General features: G+C 40.0%; 1 protein-coding gene across 1 annotated transcript in view; it reads left to right on the forward strand.

Annotated features, from left to right (window-relative positions):
* The first annotated feature begins 1,678 nt into the window (after positions 1-1,678).
* Positions 1,679-15,631, forward strand: part of CD40LG (CD40 ligand) — a 49,188-nt gene continuing 35,235 nt past the window's right edge. Inside the window, exon 1 of the mRNA XM_035112714.2 lies at positions 1,679-1,874. Coding sequence (XP_034968605.2) covers positions 1,722-1,874 — 153 coding nt within the window. The 5' untranslated portion in view covers positions 1,679-1,721. The remainder of the gene's footprint in view (positions 1,875-15,631) is intronic.

Genomic DNA, 15,631 nt, shown 5'->3' on the forward strand with positions numbered 1-15,631 from the left:
GCCATTGTCATTTATATCAGTCGTCAGCTACTGTTCTTGATGCCCTCCAGATAGGCTGATAGGGTAACTATTTATTTCCACACATCCCTGTTTTGGATCTGTTATCAAGATATGTGAGGGATCACCCTATTCTTTTTACAAATCTGTGGTGTGACCATGTTTGGAATACTGTGTACAGTTCTGGTTGCCTTCCTTCAAACATGTCATGGTAGAGTTGCAAAAAGCTTAGAAAACAGCAACCCCAATGGCCAAGAGGATGGGGCGACTCCCCTGTGGAGTTGCCAGCATTTGAGACTTCTGGGTTTAGAGAAAACGTGAGCAAGAAGTGACGCGATAAAAGTCTGTAAAACTGTGCATGGCACAGAGAAAGTGGACAGAGGAAAATCGTTCTCCTCTTTTGACGCCAGAAGCTGTGGACATCCAATGGAAATGAATGTTCAGGGCAGATAAAAAGTCCTTCACAGTGCACAGTTGGGAACTTGCTCCCACAGGAGACATGGCCAACAATTTGGATGGCTTTAAAAGAGGATTCAACTAATTCATGGAAAAGAAGGCTATCAATGTCTACTAGCCAGGATGGTTATGCTTTGCTTCTGTGGTTGAAGGGGGTAATGAATCTGGATGCTAGTTACTAGAATCCACATGAGCGAAGAATCCTCTTCTGCTTGAGTCCTTCTTGATGGTTTCCCATTGATACATCTGGTGGGCCACTGTGAGAACAGGATGCTGGACTAGGCAGGTCATTGGCCTGATCCAGTTGGCTCTTCTTAAATTCTTATGCCCCCAGCATCCATGAATGGAGTCAGGATGGGGGCAATAATGCTACCCACTTGTGATTTTATTTTAGATACGATGAAGAAGAGATTGATCACCAATGTTGATCAATCAACCTTGACTGAGTCAAATGGAGGGCACCATGTTGGAAAAGGCTGCCATAAATAAGGAGGGGGAAGGGGAAGAGAATCCAGGCAAACTTAGCAAATTCACATTTTCTGAAACCATATGGCCCCTGAAACACAGCCATTCTATGAAATTCTCCACATTTTGTCATGCAGCTCTTTGGCCAAGTAATGTGTTCCAAATTGCAGACACAAAAAAGCATACATAATATTTTTGGTGTGAAAATTATGAAGATGCACTACATTGGGGGAAATTGCTCCACATTAAATGTCATACAAATATGGATATATTAGGAGCGATTCATACTAAAATGCCACCAAATCTTCACAAGGACTTAACAAAAATTGCAAACTGCTGTGGAAATGTGGAGAAGTTAGTGTTTCCTGAACCCAGAATTGACAGACTTCTTTCTTTGAAGCCAGGAAGAGGTTGGGGTGTGTGTGAAGGGGGGGGGGGAGTCTGAGAGGGGGGAAAGGTGGGGTGGGTGGGCAGAAGAATGAAGTTGCTGGAGGAGTAACTCACCAGGAACTTGTGACAACCCATGGAAGCGAATGGCAAACGATGAATTCAGGAAATGACTTTGTTGTCACTGTTGTTGTGGAAGAGAAGTGTGAACAAATGGAAGATGAGTTTCCTCCCCAGGAAGAGGTGGGCAGGCACACACACACACACACACACACACACAGAGAGAGAGAGAGAGAGAGAGAGAGAGAGAGAGAGAGAGAGAGAGAGAGCTTCACTTGTTGCTCTCTTGCGCAGAGTAAGTGGCGAGGTGGTTTTCAAGAGGCTCAGAGACGCAAGAATTCAGGAGATAGAGACAAATGGACTCTGGTGAGCCATATCCATCCACAACCCCAAGACCTGCTGGCTTCACCATCACCATGAAAGCCTTCACAAGCTTGATCGCAGTGTTCGTTATTGCACAGCTCGGGACAGTGCTTTTTGGCTTATATCTTCACATGAAGGTGGACAAGGTAAGGCTGGTTCCTCGTTTGCCCTGGTGTCACTCTGTAAGGACAGTGAAGGGCCAAATTGAGAAGGAAGGGTTTTCACAAGTGTGAGAACAACTTCAGGGTTTACTGCTGCAGCCCATGGTTGGCAAGACTTCCAAGTTGCAGGATCTGCTGTCTTTTTTAAACCAGCAAATTGAGATCTACTAGCTGGAGGAAGATGCACAGAGGGGTGGGGGTAGGGAAGGGAATACACATAGTTGCATCCAACTAAATTCTCTTCAGAGAAGACCTGTTGAATTTTATGGACATGAAGACAATTAGTCATGTTTCATTTCAATGGGTCTGCTCTGAGTAGGACATGTAACAGAGGTAAAGGTAAAGGTAAAGGGACCCCTGACCATTAGGTCCAGTCGTGACCGACTCTGGGGTTGCGCGCTCATCTCGCATTATTGGCCGAGGGAGCCGGCGTATAGCTTCCAGGTCATGTGGCCAGCATGACAAAGCCGCTTCTGGCAAACCAGAGCAGCACATGGAAACGCCGTTTACCTTCCCGCTGTAGCGGTTCCTATTTATCTACTTGCATTTTGACATGCTTTCGAACTGCTAGGTTGGCAGGAGCTGGGACCAAGCAACGGGAGCTCACCCCGTCACAGGGATTCGAACCGCCGACCTTCTGATCGGCAAGCCCTAGGCTCAGTGGTTTAACCACAGCGCCACCTGGGTCCCTTGTAACAGAGGTAGGACATGTAAATAGCAGGCAGATATGATAGATGTATACTGTACTGTATATATAAAAAGTTTTGCATTATGTAGAGAAAGTCAATAGAGAGATTCCCCCTCCCCATTCTTTCTCATGCTGCTGGAATCCAGCCAAGGACCAGGTCACCCAATGAAGCCAACTGGGGTGAGAGTCAAGATAGATTCTTCTTCTTCTTTGGCGATCCCTCGTAGCCGAGTAATATTGTCTTCCATAAACACGATTTTAACAATGGGTCCGTAGTGACTGTGGAGGCCAATTCTGGATCCACATGGCCTTCCACAGTGGGGACATTGGTTTCCGGGCGGGAGTTTATCATGGTGTGGATTTGCTAAGCATGCCTTCCTCTTAGCATGTTTCTCCCTTGCATCCTGAGATCGAGTTTCTTCAAAGCCCAAAATTTTTTACACATCACTTGAGAGGACAGGAGAACTAATATCAGTGTACTGGAAGAAGCAAAGATCACCAGTGTTGAAGCAATGATTCTTCAACATCAACTTTGTTGGACTGGTCATGTTGTGCGGATGCCTGATGATCGTCTTCCAAAGCAAGATAGATAATAGGATATCTTCATGTGTAGCTAATTTGGGGCAATTTGCAGCTGAAAAAATGCTTTTTTTAAAAAAAATATTTTTATAAAAATAACTTTATTTGATTTATTCAAGCTGTACAACAATTTAACAGCTTCAACAAAAGATCAATAAAATAAAATACATCTATAACTTTGTGTTACAAATGTCTTATTTATATATTCAACCCTGTCCTCCCTTCTCCCCATCCCCACCATGGACCCTCCCTCCCTTCCCCAACGACTTCACAGCCGTAATTGAGTTTTTCCCTTATTGTTCCCTGTATAATCTCTACATACTGTTTTTCTAAATTACCAACATTTATAATTATATATACCATAACTTTCTATTGTTTTTCATTCATTACATATAATAAAACTATAATTTACCAAAATCTTTAATTAATTGTAGAGCTTTTAAATATCTGAAATGAGAGTTGGTTTTTCAATTTTGTCTTTTATATAATTTAAAAAGAGTTTCCAATTGTTTGAATCTTCTGATTTAATCCCTTTGATTTGTTCGTACTTTGATGCCATCTTATAGTAATTATATAATTTTTGTTGCCATTCTTCTATTTCTGGGACATTTGCTGACTTCCAATTTTTCGCGATTAATATTCTCGCAGCTGCTGTGGCGTAACTTATACAGCATCTGTCTTGTACCCTGATGTCATCTGGTATCATTCCCAACAAAAACAATTCCGGCGATTTCTTGAATGAATATTTCAAGACTTTCTTTAGTTCTCTATAAATCATTTCCCAAAACACCTTGATTTTGTTACAAGTCCACCACATATGTATGTGGGTACCAATTTCTGTATTACATTTCCAACATATGTTACTTGTACCCGGATATATTTTAGCCAATCTGGCAGGTGTTAAATGCCATCTGTTTTGCATTTTAATAAATTTTCTTTTAGGTCATAATTTGGTGTATAATTTGCATCAGTCTTCCATAATTTTTCCCATTTTTGCATTGTAATTGGTTTTCCTAGGTCTTGGCTCCATTTAATCATGGAGTCTTTGGTTAATTCTTCTTCTGTGTTCCATTTTAATATTATTTGATAAAGATTTTTCATATACTTATCCTTTCTTACCAATAATATTTCCTCCAATTTAGATACTTCTTTTTCAAAGCCATTTTTTTTTATCTATTTGCAATCTTTGGTTAATTTGGAAATGTTGTAACCAGGTATTTAAATGGGGTTTTATTTCATTATATTCTTTTAATTTTAAATTTCCCTCTTTTTCTTCTAATAATAATTTATATGTCGGCCAATTATTTCCCATATTCGTCCTACGTACCGCTACAATTTGAAGAGGTGAAATCCACCAAGGTGTCTTGGGTTCAAAAAATTTTCTATACTTTATCCATATTGAATATAGAGATCTTCTAATTATATTTAACATAAAAACATTCTTTCTTTCGATTTTTTCCCTCATTAGGTAATGATGCCATCCGAAACCAAGCCCTTGACCTTCTAGGTCTAGCAAATCGCTATCTTTAAGTTCCATCCATTCTTTACACCATATTAAAGCAGCTGCGTCATGATATATTTGCAAATCAGGCAACCCATACCCTCCTCTTTCTCTGTGGTCAATCATAATCTTATACTTTATCCTCGGCTTCTTACCGTTCCATATGAATTTAGTAATGTCTCTTTTCCAATCTTTAAAAATTTTGTTCGTCCCCAATATTGGCAAATTTTGAAACAAATATATCATCTTGGAAACTACATTCATTTTTACTAGGGAAATTCTGCCCATTAATGACAAATTTAACCTGCTCCATGATTCCAAATTTTTCTTAATTTTTTTCCAAATTTCTACATAATTCTCTTGTATCAGGTCGATCCCCTTAACTGTTGTTTGTATCCCTAAATATTTTATTCTTTTTGTAATTTTTAGGCCCGATTTTTCCTGGAGTTCTGTTTTTTCATTTGTTTCCAAGTTTTTTACAAGCATTTTGGTTTTTTCATAATTTATTTTTAGGCCCGCTATCTTTCCATATTCCTTTATTCTGTCGATTGCTCTGGGGATGCAATTTACAGGGTCTTCTGTTGTTATGATTATATCATCCGCAAAGGCTTTAGTTTTGAATTTTTTCTTACCAATTTTAATTCCTTTGATGTCCTCATCTTCCCTTATGTTTTTTAGTAGTATTTCCAGGGTAATTATGAACAAGATGGGGGATAAGGGGCATCCTTGCCTGGTGCCTCTCGTTATCTTTATTTTATTTGTTAATCTTCCATTTATTACAATATTAGCGTTCTGGACTTTATAAATTGCTTTTATCGCGTTTTCCATCTCATCTCCAATTTTCATCTTTACTAATGTTTTCAACATAAAGGGCCACGAGACCCTATCAAAAGCCTTCTCTGCGTCTATGGAAAGTAGTGCTGCCTTTTTGTCTCTACGATTTTCCAGACATTCCAGGATATTTATTACATTTCTTATATTATCTCTAGCGAATCTTCCTTTAATAAACCCTACCTGGTCTTTATATATAATATCTTCCAATATTATTCTCAATCTATTTGCCAATATTTTTGTGAAGATTTTATAATCACTATTCAATAGTGAAATCGGTCTGTAATTACCCGGGGAGTCTGTGTCTGTTTCCGATTTGGGGATCAAAATAATTTGTGCCTCGGTCCATGATTGGGGGATTGATCCTTTTTTTAACATTAAATTCATTAACTCTTTGAGAGGGTCTAATATAATTTCTTGTAGTTCTTTATAATATTCTAATGGTAGCCCGTCGGGACCTGGTGCCTTTCCTTTTTTCATAGTTTTAATTACTTCTGTTATTTCAAAGGTTGTTATTTCTCTATTTATTTGTGTCATTTTTTCTGTTGAGATTTGTGGTAATCGATATTGTTTTAAAAAAAATTTCAATTTCCTGTTCAGGGGTAGCTTCTTCTTGATATAACTTTTCATAAATTTTTTGAAATACATTCATAATTTCTTCCGTTTTACTAACATATTCCCCATCTGATTTAATTCTACTTATTATTTTCTCACTCTTTCTCTTTTTTATTTGCCAAACCAATAGTTTACTAGGTTTATTGGCCCACTGGAAGTTTTTATATTTCCAAAATTGTGTTTGGTGCTCTATTTCTTGATCTATCATTTTCTCAAATTCCAACTTTAAGATTTTCAATTCCTGGTCTATTTTTTTTGAGTATTTTTTATATAGTACTTTTTCCTTTTTCTTTATTTCCTGTATTAACATTTCTTTCTTAACTTCTTTGGCTTTCCTCCAATTGGCATTTTGTTGTATAAAATACCCACGCATTACCGCTTTGCCCGCGTCCCATACGGTTCGCGGGTCAACCTCCCCATTATTATTCCACAAAAAATATTCTTTTAAATGTTTTTTTGCTTCCTGAACTATTTGAGTATTATTTAGGAGGAAGGTATTTAGCCTCCATCTTTTTTCTGTTAATTCCTCTCTTAATGTTAAAACCATTGGGTTGTGATCTGATAGGGTTTGGGGTCCTATTTCTATCTTCTGGATTTTGATTAATAATTCTTTTGAAATCCAAATAGCATCGATTCTGCTCGTCGTGTGATGGCGTGCCGATATGTGTGTATATTCTTTTGTGACGGGGTTCTTGTGTCTCCATGCGTCTGTTAAATTTAAATTGCCCATTATTTGCATAAATTTTTTTGGGAAGTGTCTTAATCTTTTTTCCCCTACCGTCTCCCTCTCTTTTTTATCGAATTCTGGATCAATAATTCCATTAAAATCTCCCATTATTATCAACTTTTCTCCTATATATTTCATTAATTGCTTCTCCAGATTTTGCAATAACCCCTTTTTATTTCCATTCGGGGCATAAACTCCCACCCATATCCATTGTTGTCCTTCATGTATTGTTTTTACCATTATTATTCTACCTTCCCTATCGGACCAAATCAATTCGGGGTTCCATTTTTGTTTAATATAAATTACTACTCCTCTCTTTTTTTTTCTCATCAGCCGCAATAAATTCTTTTCCCAATTTTTCGTTTTTCAATACCCTCAAATGTTTTTTATTTATATGGGTTTCCTGAAGACAAATCACGTCCCAATTCTGTTTTTTCAATATGTGTCCCACTCTATTTCTTTTCTTCTTATTGTTCAAACCATTAACATTCCAAGATATTATTCTAAAGTTCATATTTATTTGGCAATTCTATAAAATTACTTTAATCTAAACTGATCTCTGTTAAAGGAAAATAGAGGGAAGCTATAAGGTGATAACAAAAGTACTAGAAGCGTTAGAGGCGCTAAAAAGAAAAAGAAGATAAAAGAAAGAAAGAAGAAAAAGGAAGGAAGCAAAAATAAAAAAATAAAATAGAAAGGGGGAAGGAAAAAAAAAGAAGAGAAAAAACTGGGGAGGGGGGAGGGGGGGAAGGGAATGGAAAAGAAAAAAAACAAAAATCAGAAGAACAAATAACTACACTAAGCAGAAACAAGGGGTTCCTAGGGTATACAGTCATTTCTTAAGCAGTGATTTACATTAAATTTAATTATTAGATTTCATAATTATTAATTTGCAGTTTTACGGAGACTAGAACTTTTGTTGTTATACATTATCAGTCTCTTTTTTTTTCATTCTTTCATTTCTCCTTCTTCTTCTGCTGCTGATGTTTCTTCGTCTTCTATTTCTCCTCCTTCTTGTTCCTCTCCGCTGATATCATCTTCTTCATCCTCTGGCTTGAGAGCTTGGTCCCTGCTCTCTTTCACTTTGTCGCCTCCCAGTTCTTGTGAGTATGTTCTGAAAAATCTATCTGCTGCATCAGGATTGTCAAATCTCCTCCATCTTCCTTTAAAGGAGAACGCCATCCCCTCCGGATATTCCCATTTAAAGAAGACTTTTTTGGATCTTAGAGCTTTAGCGAGGAATTGATATTTTTTCCTTTTATGAATCAGTCTTGGTGGAATTTCCTTTAGTATGACTATTTCAGTTCCATCCATAACTAATTTTTTCTTCCCTTTGGTTTTTAATATTTTATTTCTCAGCCACATATTGGTGAAAGTAACTAAACAGTCACATGGCCAATTATTTGCCTTTGCTTTTTTGGAATTCGTTCTAAAAGCTTCTTCTATACGTGTCTCTATGTCCAATTCTTCCAGATCTAACCACTTTGCCAGGGCTGTTGTCAATCTTTTCTCAATGTCCTCATTTGTTAATTCTGGGATGTTCCTGAATCTCAAGGTCTTCTCTCTCATTTTCATTTGTTGCATCGCAAGGGCATCCTGTGCAGCTTCTAGGGCGGCCTTCTGTTCTTCCATGTCTTTTTTCATCTTTTCCCACTCCTTCTTTCCTTCTCTTCTTTCCTTTGCGAAGTTTTTCATTGAATTTTCTAGTGACTGGATTTTTTCTTGTACTTCCTGTGCCATAGCGGCCACCTTGCTGGAGTTTTCCTCAGCTGTACTTATATGATCTTTCATTTCTTGTTTGTCTTTTTCATTAGATTCTATTTTTTCTTCCACCTTTTCCACTTTATCTTCCAAGCTTTTCACTCTATCGTTCATTTCCTTCTTTATCTCATTCATTTCCTTCTTTATTTCTGTAAGATCTTGTTTGACTTCTCCGATGTCGCTTTTGAGGCTCAAAATTAGGTCTTTAAGATCCAGTTCGTGTTCTGCCATTGATGTCCTTCTTTGAGCTGCAGCACCTGTGTTTGCCTTTTTATTTTTTTCCATTTTGCTTGGTTGTCTTGTAGTGTTTTCCTTCTCCATGTGGTGTCGCTCTATCTCTCTTTACCCTTTTCGGCTATTCGTTTGATGTACCTTCCACTGGGTGTCACTATGTTATTTTGTGGCTGCAGTTTTCTGCTCTTTAACAAGTCCTCCTTAAATCTTTCACTCACTGCCACGTCACTCTTGTCTTCCCTAGTTCCTTGTCTGCTTAGTCATGGTTTTTAAAACTTCGTCACCATTTTATTTCTCTTGATTTTAACTTTTCCAAGTCCTTTAATTCTTTAAAAATAACGTTGCTTCTGTCAATTTTCCCAGCAAAGAAGGATACTCAGGCATATACATGCATAAGTCATCGTTCTCTCTCAAACAGATATACAATATCACTTTAAAACTCTCTTTCCGCTCTGCAATAGCTGTATGTACGTTACTTTGTTTCAAAACTCAGTCGGCTCCTTTATACTTGTTACTTTTGTTTCCCTCGCTTAAATTTTTTCTTGCCTTTCCCCTGTCAGCGTCTCTTGCAATATGCTGCAGTTCTTTGCCACTCTTTCCCGCTCCCCACCACTTACTCTTTAACTGATCTTATTGTCCAATTTGTGGGGGGGGGATGTTTTTTAAGAATCTTCCGTTCCTTTTCTAAGTTATCCACACGCCCGGGGAGCCTTAGAGGGGTTAGATTAAAAGGAGTTTTACTGTTCGTGATCGCGCTGGGTTGTGGCTATTTCGCTGGTCGCGGTTGAGTTGTTCTCCGTCGCAGTGCCCAGTCTCTCCCCCTCCTTCGACGTTTACGAAGGTTTCCAGGAGATCCTTTGGGGAACCGCCGACGCCTCAGCTAAAAATTGCCTTTCTAGCCTTTTTGGGGGGGTCGCTTAGCCTTGCAAACCCCCCTTTTAACCAGCAAATTGCTTGGGAAGCGGAGCTCCCCTTTTTTTTGCCCGTGCGCGATCCGCGGTCAAAACCGGAAGCTGAAAAAATGCTATGATGTCATTACCTCACCTCAGAAAGGATGTTGTAGAGCTGGTAAAATGTTCAGAAAAGGGCAGTCAAAAAAATCAAGTAGATGGTATGATTCCCCTCTGAGAGAAGGTTACAACATTTGAAGCTTTTAGTTTAGAAAAAATATGACTAAGAGGAGAAGTGATAGAGATATAAAGAATTAAGCGTAGTGCAGAAAAAGTGAACAGGCAGAACGTTTCTCTAGCCCTCATGCTAGAATTTAGATGGGACAGGCGGTGTGGGGGACTCCCTGGTCCTGAATGGGGTAATTGTGCCCCTGAAGGACCAGGTGTGCAGCCTGGGAGTCATTTTGGACTCACAGCTGTCCATGGAGGCACAGTTCGATACTGTGTCCAGGGCAGCTGTCTATCAGCTCCATCTGGTACGCAGGCTGAGACCCTACATGTTAGCATTTTCACCCCTCCCAATGTGAGAATCAGAAAGTCTCCAGAGAGAGAAGTGGGCGGGAACTGTTCCTTCAGTAAATTGCCTTCCTGACTCAGCTAATTTAGTAAGGCGTGGTATTGCTATATTGCTATGTAGCTGTTGTGAGTACTCTGGCTCTCTGTTATGCTGTGTGTTTGTAGTGAGAGCTGTTTGTAACAGCCTATGTATATATTCTGTAAATAGCTTGAAATAATAAAGAGGATTAAAAACCTCTGCCGCACATCCATTGTTTATTGAAGCAGGAGGTGCTCCAGTCGTCCTGTTAGCCCAGTTGGGGCAGAAGAGGGACTGAAGACGTGGATATAACCTCATAAAACTATCATATGGTAACAGAGGATGGTTTGTGCGGATGCATGAGTTGCGCAGTGGACGCGTGCTTTGCTGTGTTGCTTGGCTGCTGAGAGGGAGGACGGTTTTGCTGATCCAGTTTTCCTCTGATGCTGTACATCGTCTCCAGGCCTGGATGAGCTGTTGCTGCTGTTGGCTGGACGGAGTTCTGATGCTGCACGTTGCCAAGTCGTAAGCTATTTAATTTCAAGCTGATTTACAGAGAGGCATGCTTAAAGCTGCCAAAAAGATAAGAGACGCTTTTCCAGTTTGCCTAAATTAATTGTGCTGAAAGGGGGAGTAAAGTTGCTGGGAGAGTCAAGGCTATTTGTGTTGCACGAAGGGAAGTGTCTTGCTGTTAATTTAAAACGCAGACATGGCTTCTGCACATATCAGCCAAATGGCCCTGTCTTTTCCTCTCCTGACGCCAGAAACGTACCCTACCTGGCAAGTTAAAATGAAGGCACTTTTACAAAGAGAAAAGCTTTATCATACCATAGAGGATGATGCCCCCAATGAGACTGATGATGATTGGGCAGCCTGGCATGAGGCAGACATGAGAGCCAGGGGGACAATTGTTTTGAGTGTCTCAGACCATTTGTTGGTCAGTTTAGAGAATGAGGAGACTGCAAAGGCTGTTTGGAATAAACTTAAAGATATGCATCTACGTCAAAATGCAGGCTCAACTGTGTTATTTTTTAAGAAACTATGTAGGCTGGAGCTGCAGAAAGATGGCGATTTGCCCAGCCACCTGGCTCAATTAAAACGTCTCAGACAGGACCTTGCCCAGCGAGACTTGAAATTGTCAGAGGCTGTTTTTGCAATGCTCATGATAAATAGCCTAGATGAGTCGTATGATGCAGTTGCTACTCAGCTATCCACATTGCCTAATGATCGTTTAACAGAGGATCATGTATCTGCTGTGCTCATGAATGAATGGGATCGCAGACAAACTGCAAGAGAGAATCGAGGCAAAGTTGTTGAGAGTGTTTTCAAGCCTTCAGCAGGAGAAAGTGAAACTTCTGCAAAAGCTCTGAAATCTCAACGCTGCCACTCTTGTGGTGAATTTGGGCACTACAAGAATCGATGTAGGAAGACTTTAAAGCAAAAGGACAACTTCAAAGGCAGAGGGGGAGGAGTCCGAAAACCCCAAGGACGAGCTGCATCAAAAGCTTTGGTCTCACGTTGCTCTAAAAAACTCAAACGTTCTTTTTTCATTGTCGACTCAGGAGCAACCCGGCATGTTGCCAATAATAAAGACCTCTTTGTTCATCTGGAGAAGCAGGGAGGAGCCATTCATCAAGCAGACGGGTCGTCAATTAAGAGTTTGGCTCAGGGTACTGTGTTTTTGCAGAGCCTAAATGCAACAGTTAGCAATGTTATGTATGCTCCTCATTTGCAGGATAATCTCCTAAGTGTTTCTCAGTTAGACGCTCTAGGATTTAAAGTGGTGTTTGAAAACTCTCGGTGCGAAATTCTTCGAGATAACAAACTCATTCTTTATGCCAAGTGTGTTGATGGTTTATATGTATTGCCTTTTGTTACAGGTGCAGCTGCTAAAGCAAATAGAGAAACTGAAAAGGCATGCTGTAACATATCAGTAGATAAGAATGAGAAAATGCATAACCACTGTATTCATGATTATCACCGTTTGTTTGGTCATTTGCATTTCCAAGCAGTGGCAAAAATGCAAAATATGGTTGAGGGCATGAAAGTCCAAAAGTGTCCTTACCACATGAAATGTGTCTCTTGTGCAGAGACTAAGATTAGACAAGCTCCCAAAGGTACAAAGTCTGGGAGGGAAGTAAAAAAACCTTTTGAGATGGTGCATGCAGATTTGGTTAGACCTCTAGCGCCCTCTAGAGGTAACTCACGTTACTTCATGGTTCTGATTGATTCTTATTCCAAATATGTTTGGGTTTATGTACTGCAGAAAAAGTCTGAAGCCTTTTTAAGGTTCAAACAGTTTTGTGCATGGCTAAAAAATGTGCACAATGAGCAGGTGCGTCACTTTTACAGTGACAAAGGTGGAGAGTTTTGTTCAGAGCAATTTGAGAGCTTTCTTGCTGAACAGGGTATAGAGCACATGACTGCCACACCCAGATCTCCATGGATGAATGGTTTGTGTGAAAGAGTAAACCAAACCTTGCAACAAGGTATTAAAACTCTGTTGCACGATTCAGGCCTACCCAATCCCTTTTGGGGGGAAGCTTTATCGTGTTTTACTTATGTTTATAACAGAAGATATCAATCAGCCATTGGTTGCACCCCATATGAAATGCTGTTCAGGAAAAAACCATTTGTGAAGCATTTGAAAATTTTTGGTTCAGAAGTGTGGGTGCATACTTTGCAAAATGACAAACTGAGTAAATGTGGTCAACATGGCATCTTTCTAGGGTACGAGAAAGGTTCATATCGTGTGCTAATGACAGACACGAAAACAATTAGGTTGACCAGAAGTATGGATTGTAACCCAAAATGGGACAAAGTTGGTATTTTTCAGTGCTACCCCATTTCTGGTGATGATGACACAAAGCCAGAAAAGAAAGAGGCAGATCCTGCTGATGAATCTAGCGTTAGTGAGGAATCTGACACTGACACAGACTATCAGAGTGCAAAAGCCTCAGTTAAACAGACAGATGAATCAGACACTGATGTAAATGTAGAACCTTTGTTTACAGTGGGTCACTATTCTCCCAAGGAGGAAATGAACCCAGAGGATCTGAGAATTTTGCGCAGGTCCGAAAGAGCCACCAAGGGAAAACCGCCAAAGCGATTTTCCAAAGAGTTTGCAAAAGCTGTCACTACTAGCAACTCAGATACAGTGTTTGAACCAGCCAGCTACAAAGAGGTTCAAAACTTGTCCACAAAGGATGCTGAACCTTGGCTTAATGCCATGAAATCTGAGTTAAAATCCCTGAAACAAAATGAGACATGGGAATTGGTTCCAAGAGAACCAGGTATGAAATTTGTAGACAGCAGGTGGATTTTCAAAGTAAAAACTGACCAGCATGGTAAAGTTGTCAGATATAAAGCCAGGTTAGTGGCACGTGGTTTTTCTCAGATACCTGACCAGGATTACCATGAGACATACTCACCAACAGTCAGATTTGAGAGTGTTAGACTCTTAATGAAACTTGCTGCTGAAGAAGGCATGACTATATCGCATCACGACGTAAATACTGCGTTTTTGTACGGAATTCTTGATGAGAATATTTATATGCTGCCACCAGATGGAGTGCAAGTCAAAAAGGGAATGGTGTGCAAGTTAAAAAAATCCCTATATGGTTTGAAGCAAAGTGCTCGTTGCTGGCACACTAAACTAACTGAAGTGTTGTTTTCTTTAGGGTTCCAACAAGGAAAGGCTGATTCTTGTGTTTTTGTGAAAGAGTGTAATCAACAAAAGCTATTTTGTATTTGCTTCGTTGATGATATCTTATTTCTGTGGAAAGATATTAATATTTACAAAAGCACTCTTGAGAAATTGCAGAAGCATTTCGACATGAAAGATCTAGGGGAAGTTAAACCTGACTGATGCAAATGCTGTAGATACCCCTATGGTCACAGGTTTCCAGCATGACACAAATTCTGAGGCATTTTCTGACACCACATTGTTCCGGAGTGTGTTAGGCAAGCTCAGTTTTGTAGCAAGATGTACCAGGCCAGACATTGCCATTGGTGTGAATTTGCTCAGTAGATATGCTAATCAGCCCACAGTATCTGACTGGAAAGCTTTAAAACGCATAGTTAGATATTTAAAGGGCACTATGCATTATCGATTAAGACTTTCAAGCCAAAAATCAGGAGGTCTTGAAATCTATGCAGATGCCAGTTTTGGCAGTGACTCAATGGATGGAAAGAGTACATCAGGCGTGTGTTATCTGTACAATCAGTGCTTGTTTGATTGGAATTGTAAGAAGCAAGCAACAGTAAGCACGAGTTCATGTGAAGCAGAACTCAATGCTCTAACTCTATCACTTATGAATGTAGAGTGGTTATTGCAGCTATGTCAAGATATGAGAATAAAGGTTTCGTGTCCAATTCCAGTTTATCAGGACAACAAAGCCTGCATAGCGTTGATCCAATCAGAAGGGTGCAAGCAGAAAACAAAACATTTACAGATTAAAATGCACCGCGCCAGAGAATGTATTCAAGAAGGAGTTGTTAAAGTTACTTATATGCCAGGGAAAGAAATTCCTGCCGATGCTTTAACTAAAGCTGTGAACAAGGAACAACTGGATGTGTATGTTAAGAAATTACAGTTGTGTTAAAGTTCTCTCAATGGTCGGTTTGAAAAGGGGGAGTATGTTAGCATTTTCACCCCTCCCAATGTGAGAATCAGAAAGTCTCCAGAGAGAGAAGTGGGCGGGAACTGTTCCTTCAGTAAATTGCCTTCCTGACTCAGCTAATTTAGTAAGGCATGGTATTGCTATATTGCTATGTAGCTGTTGTGAGTACTCTGGCTCTCTGTTATGCTGTGTATTTGTAGTGAGAGCTGTTTGTAACAGCCTATGTATATATTCTGTAAATAGCTTGAAATAATAAAGAGGATTAAAAACCTCTGCCGCACATCCATTGTTTATTGAAGCAGGAGGTGCTCCAGTCGTCCTGTTAGCCCAGTTGGGGCAGAAGAGGGACTGAAGACGTGGATGGGGTAATTGTGCCCCTGAAGGACCAGGTGTGCAGCCTGGGAGTCATTTTGGACTCACAGCTGTCCATGGAGGCACAGTTCGATACTGTGTCCAGGGCAGCTGTCTATCAGCTCCATCTGGTACGCAGGCTGAGACCCTACCTGCCAGCAGACTGTGTCACCAGAGTGGTGCATGCTCTAGTTATCTCCCGCTTGTACCACTGCAATGCGCTCTACGTGGGGCTAACTTTGAAGGTGACCCAGAAACTAATCCAGAATGTGGCAGCTAGGCTGCTGACTGGGAGTGGCAGCCGAGACCATATAACACTGGTTGTGAAAGACCTACATTGGCTCCCAG

This window comes from Zootoca vivipara, chromosome W (assembly GCF_963506605.1).
Source record: "Zootoca vivipara chromosome W, rZooViv1.1, whole genome shotgun sequence".
Classification (NCBI taxonomy): domain Eukaryota; kingdom Metazoa; phylum Chordata; class Lepidosauria; order Squamata; family Lacertidae; genus Zootoca; species Zootoca vivipara.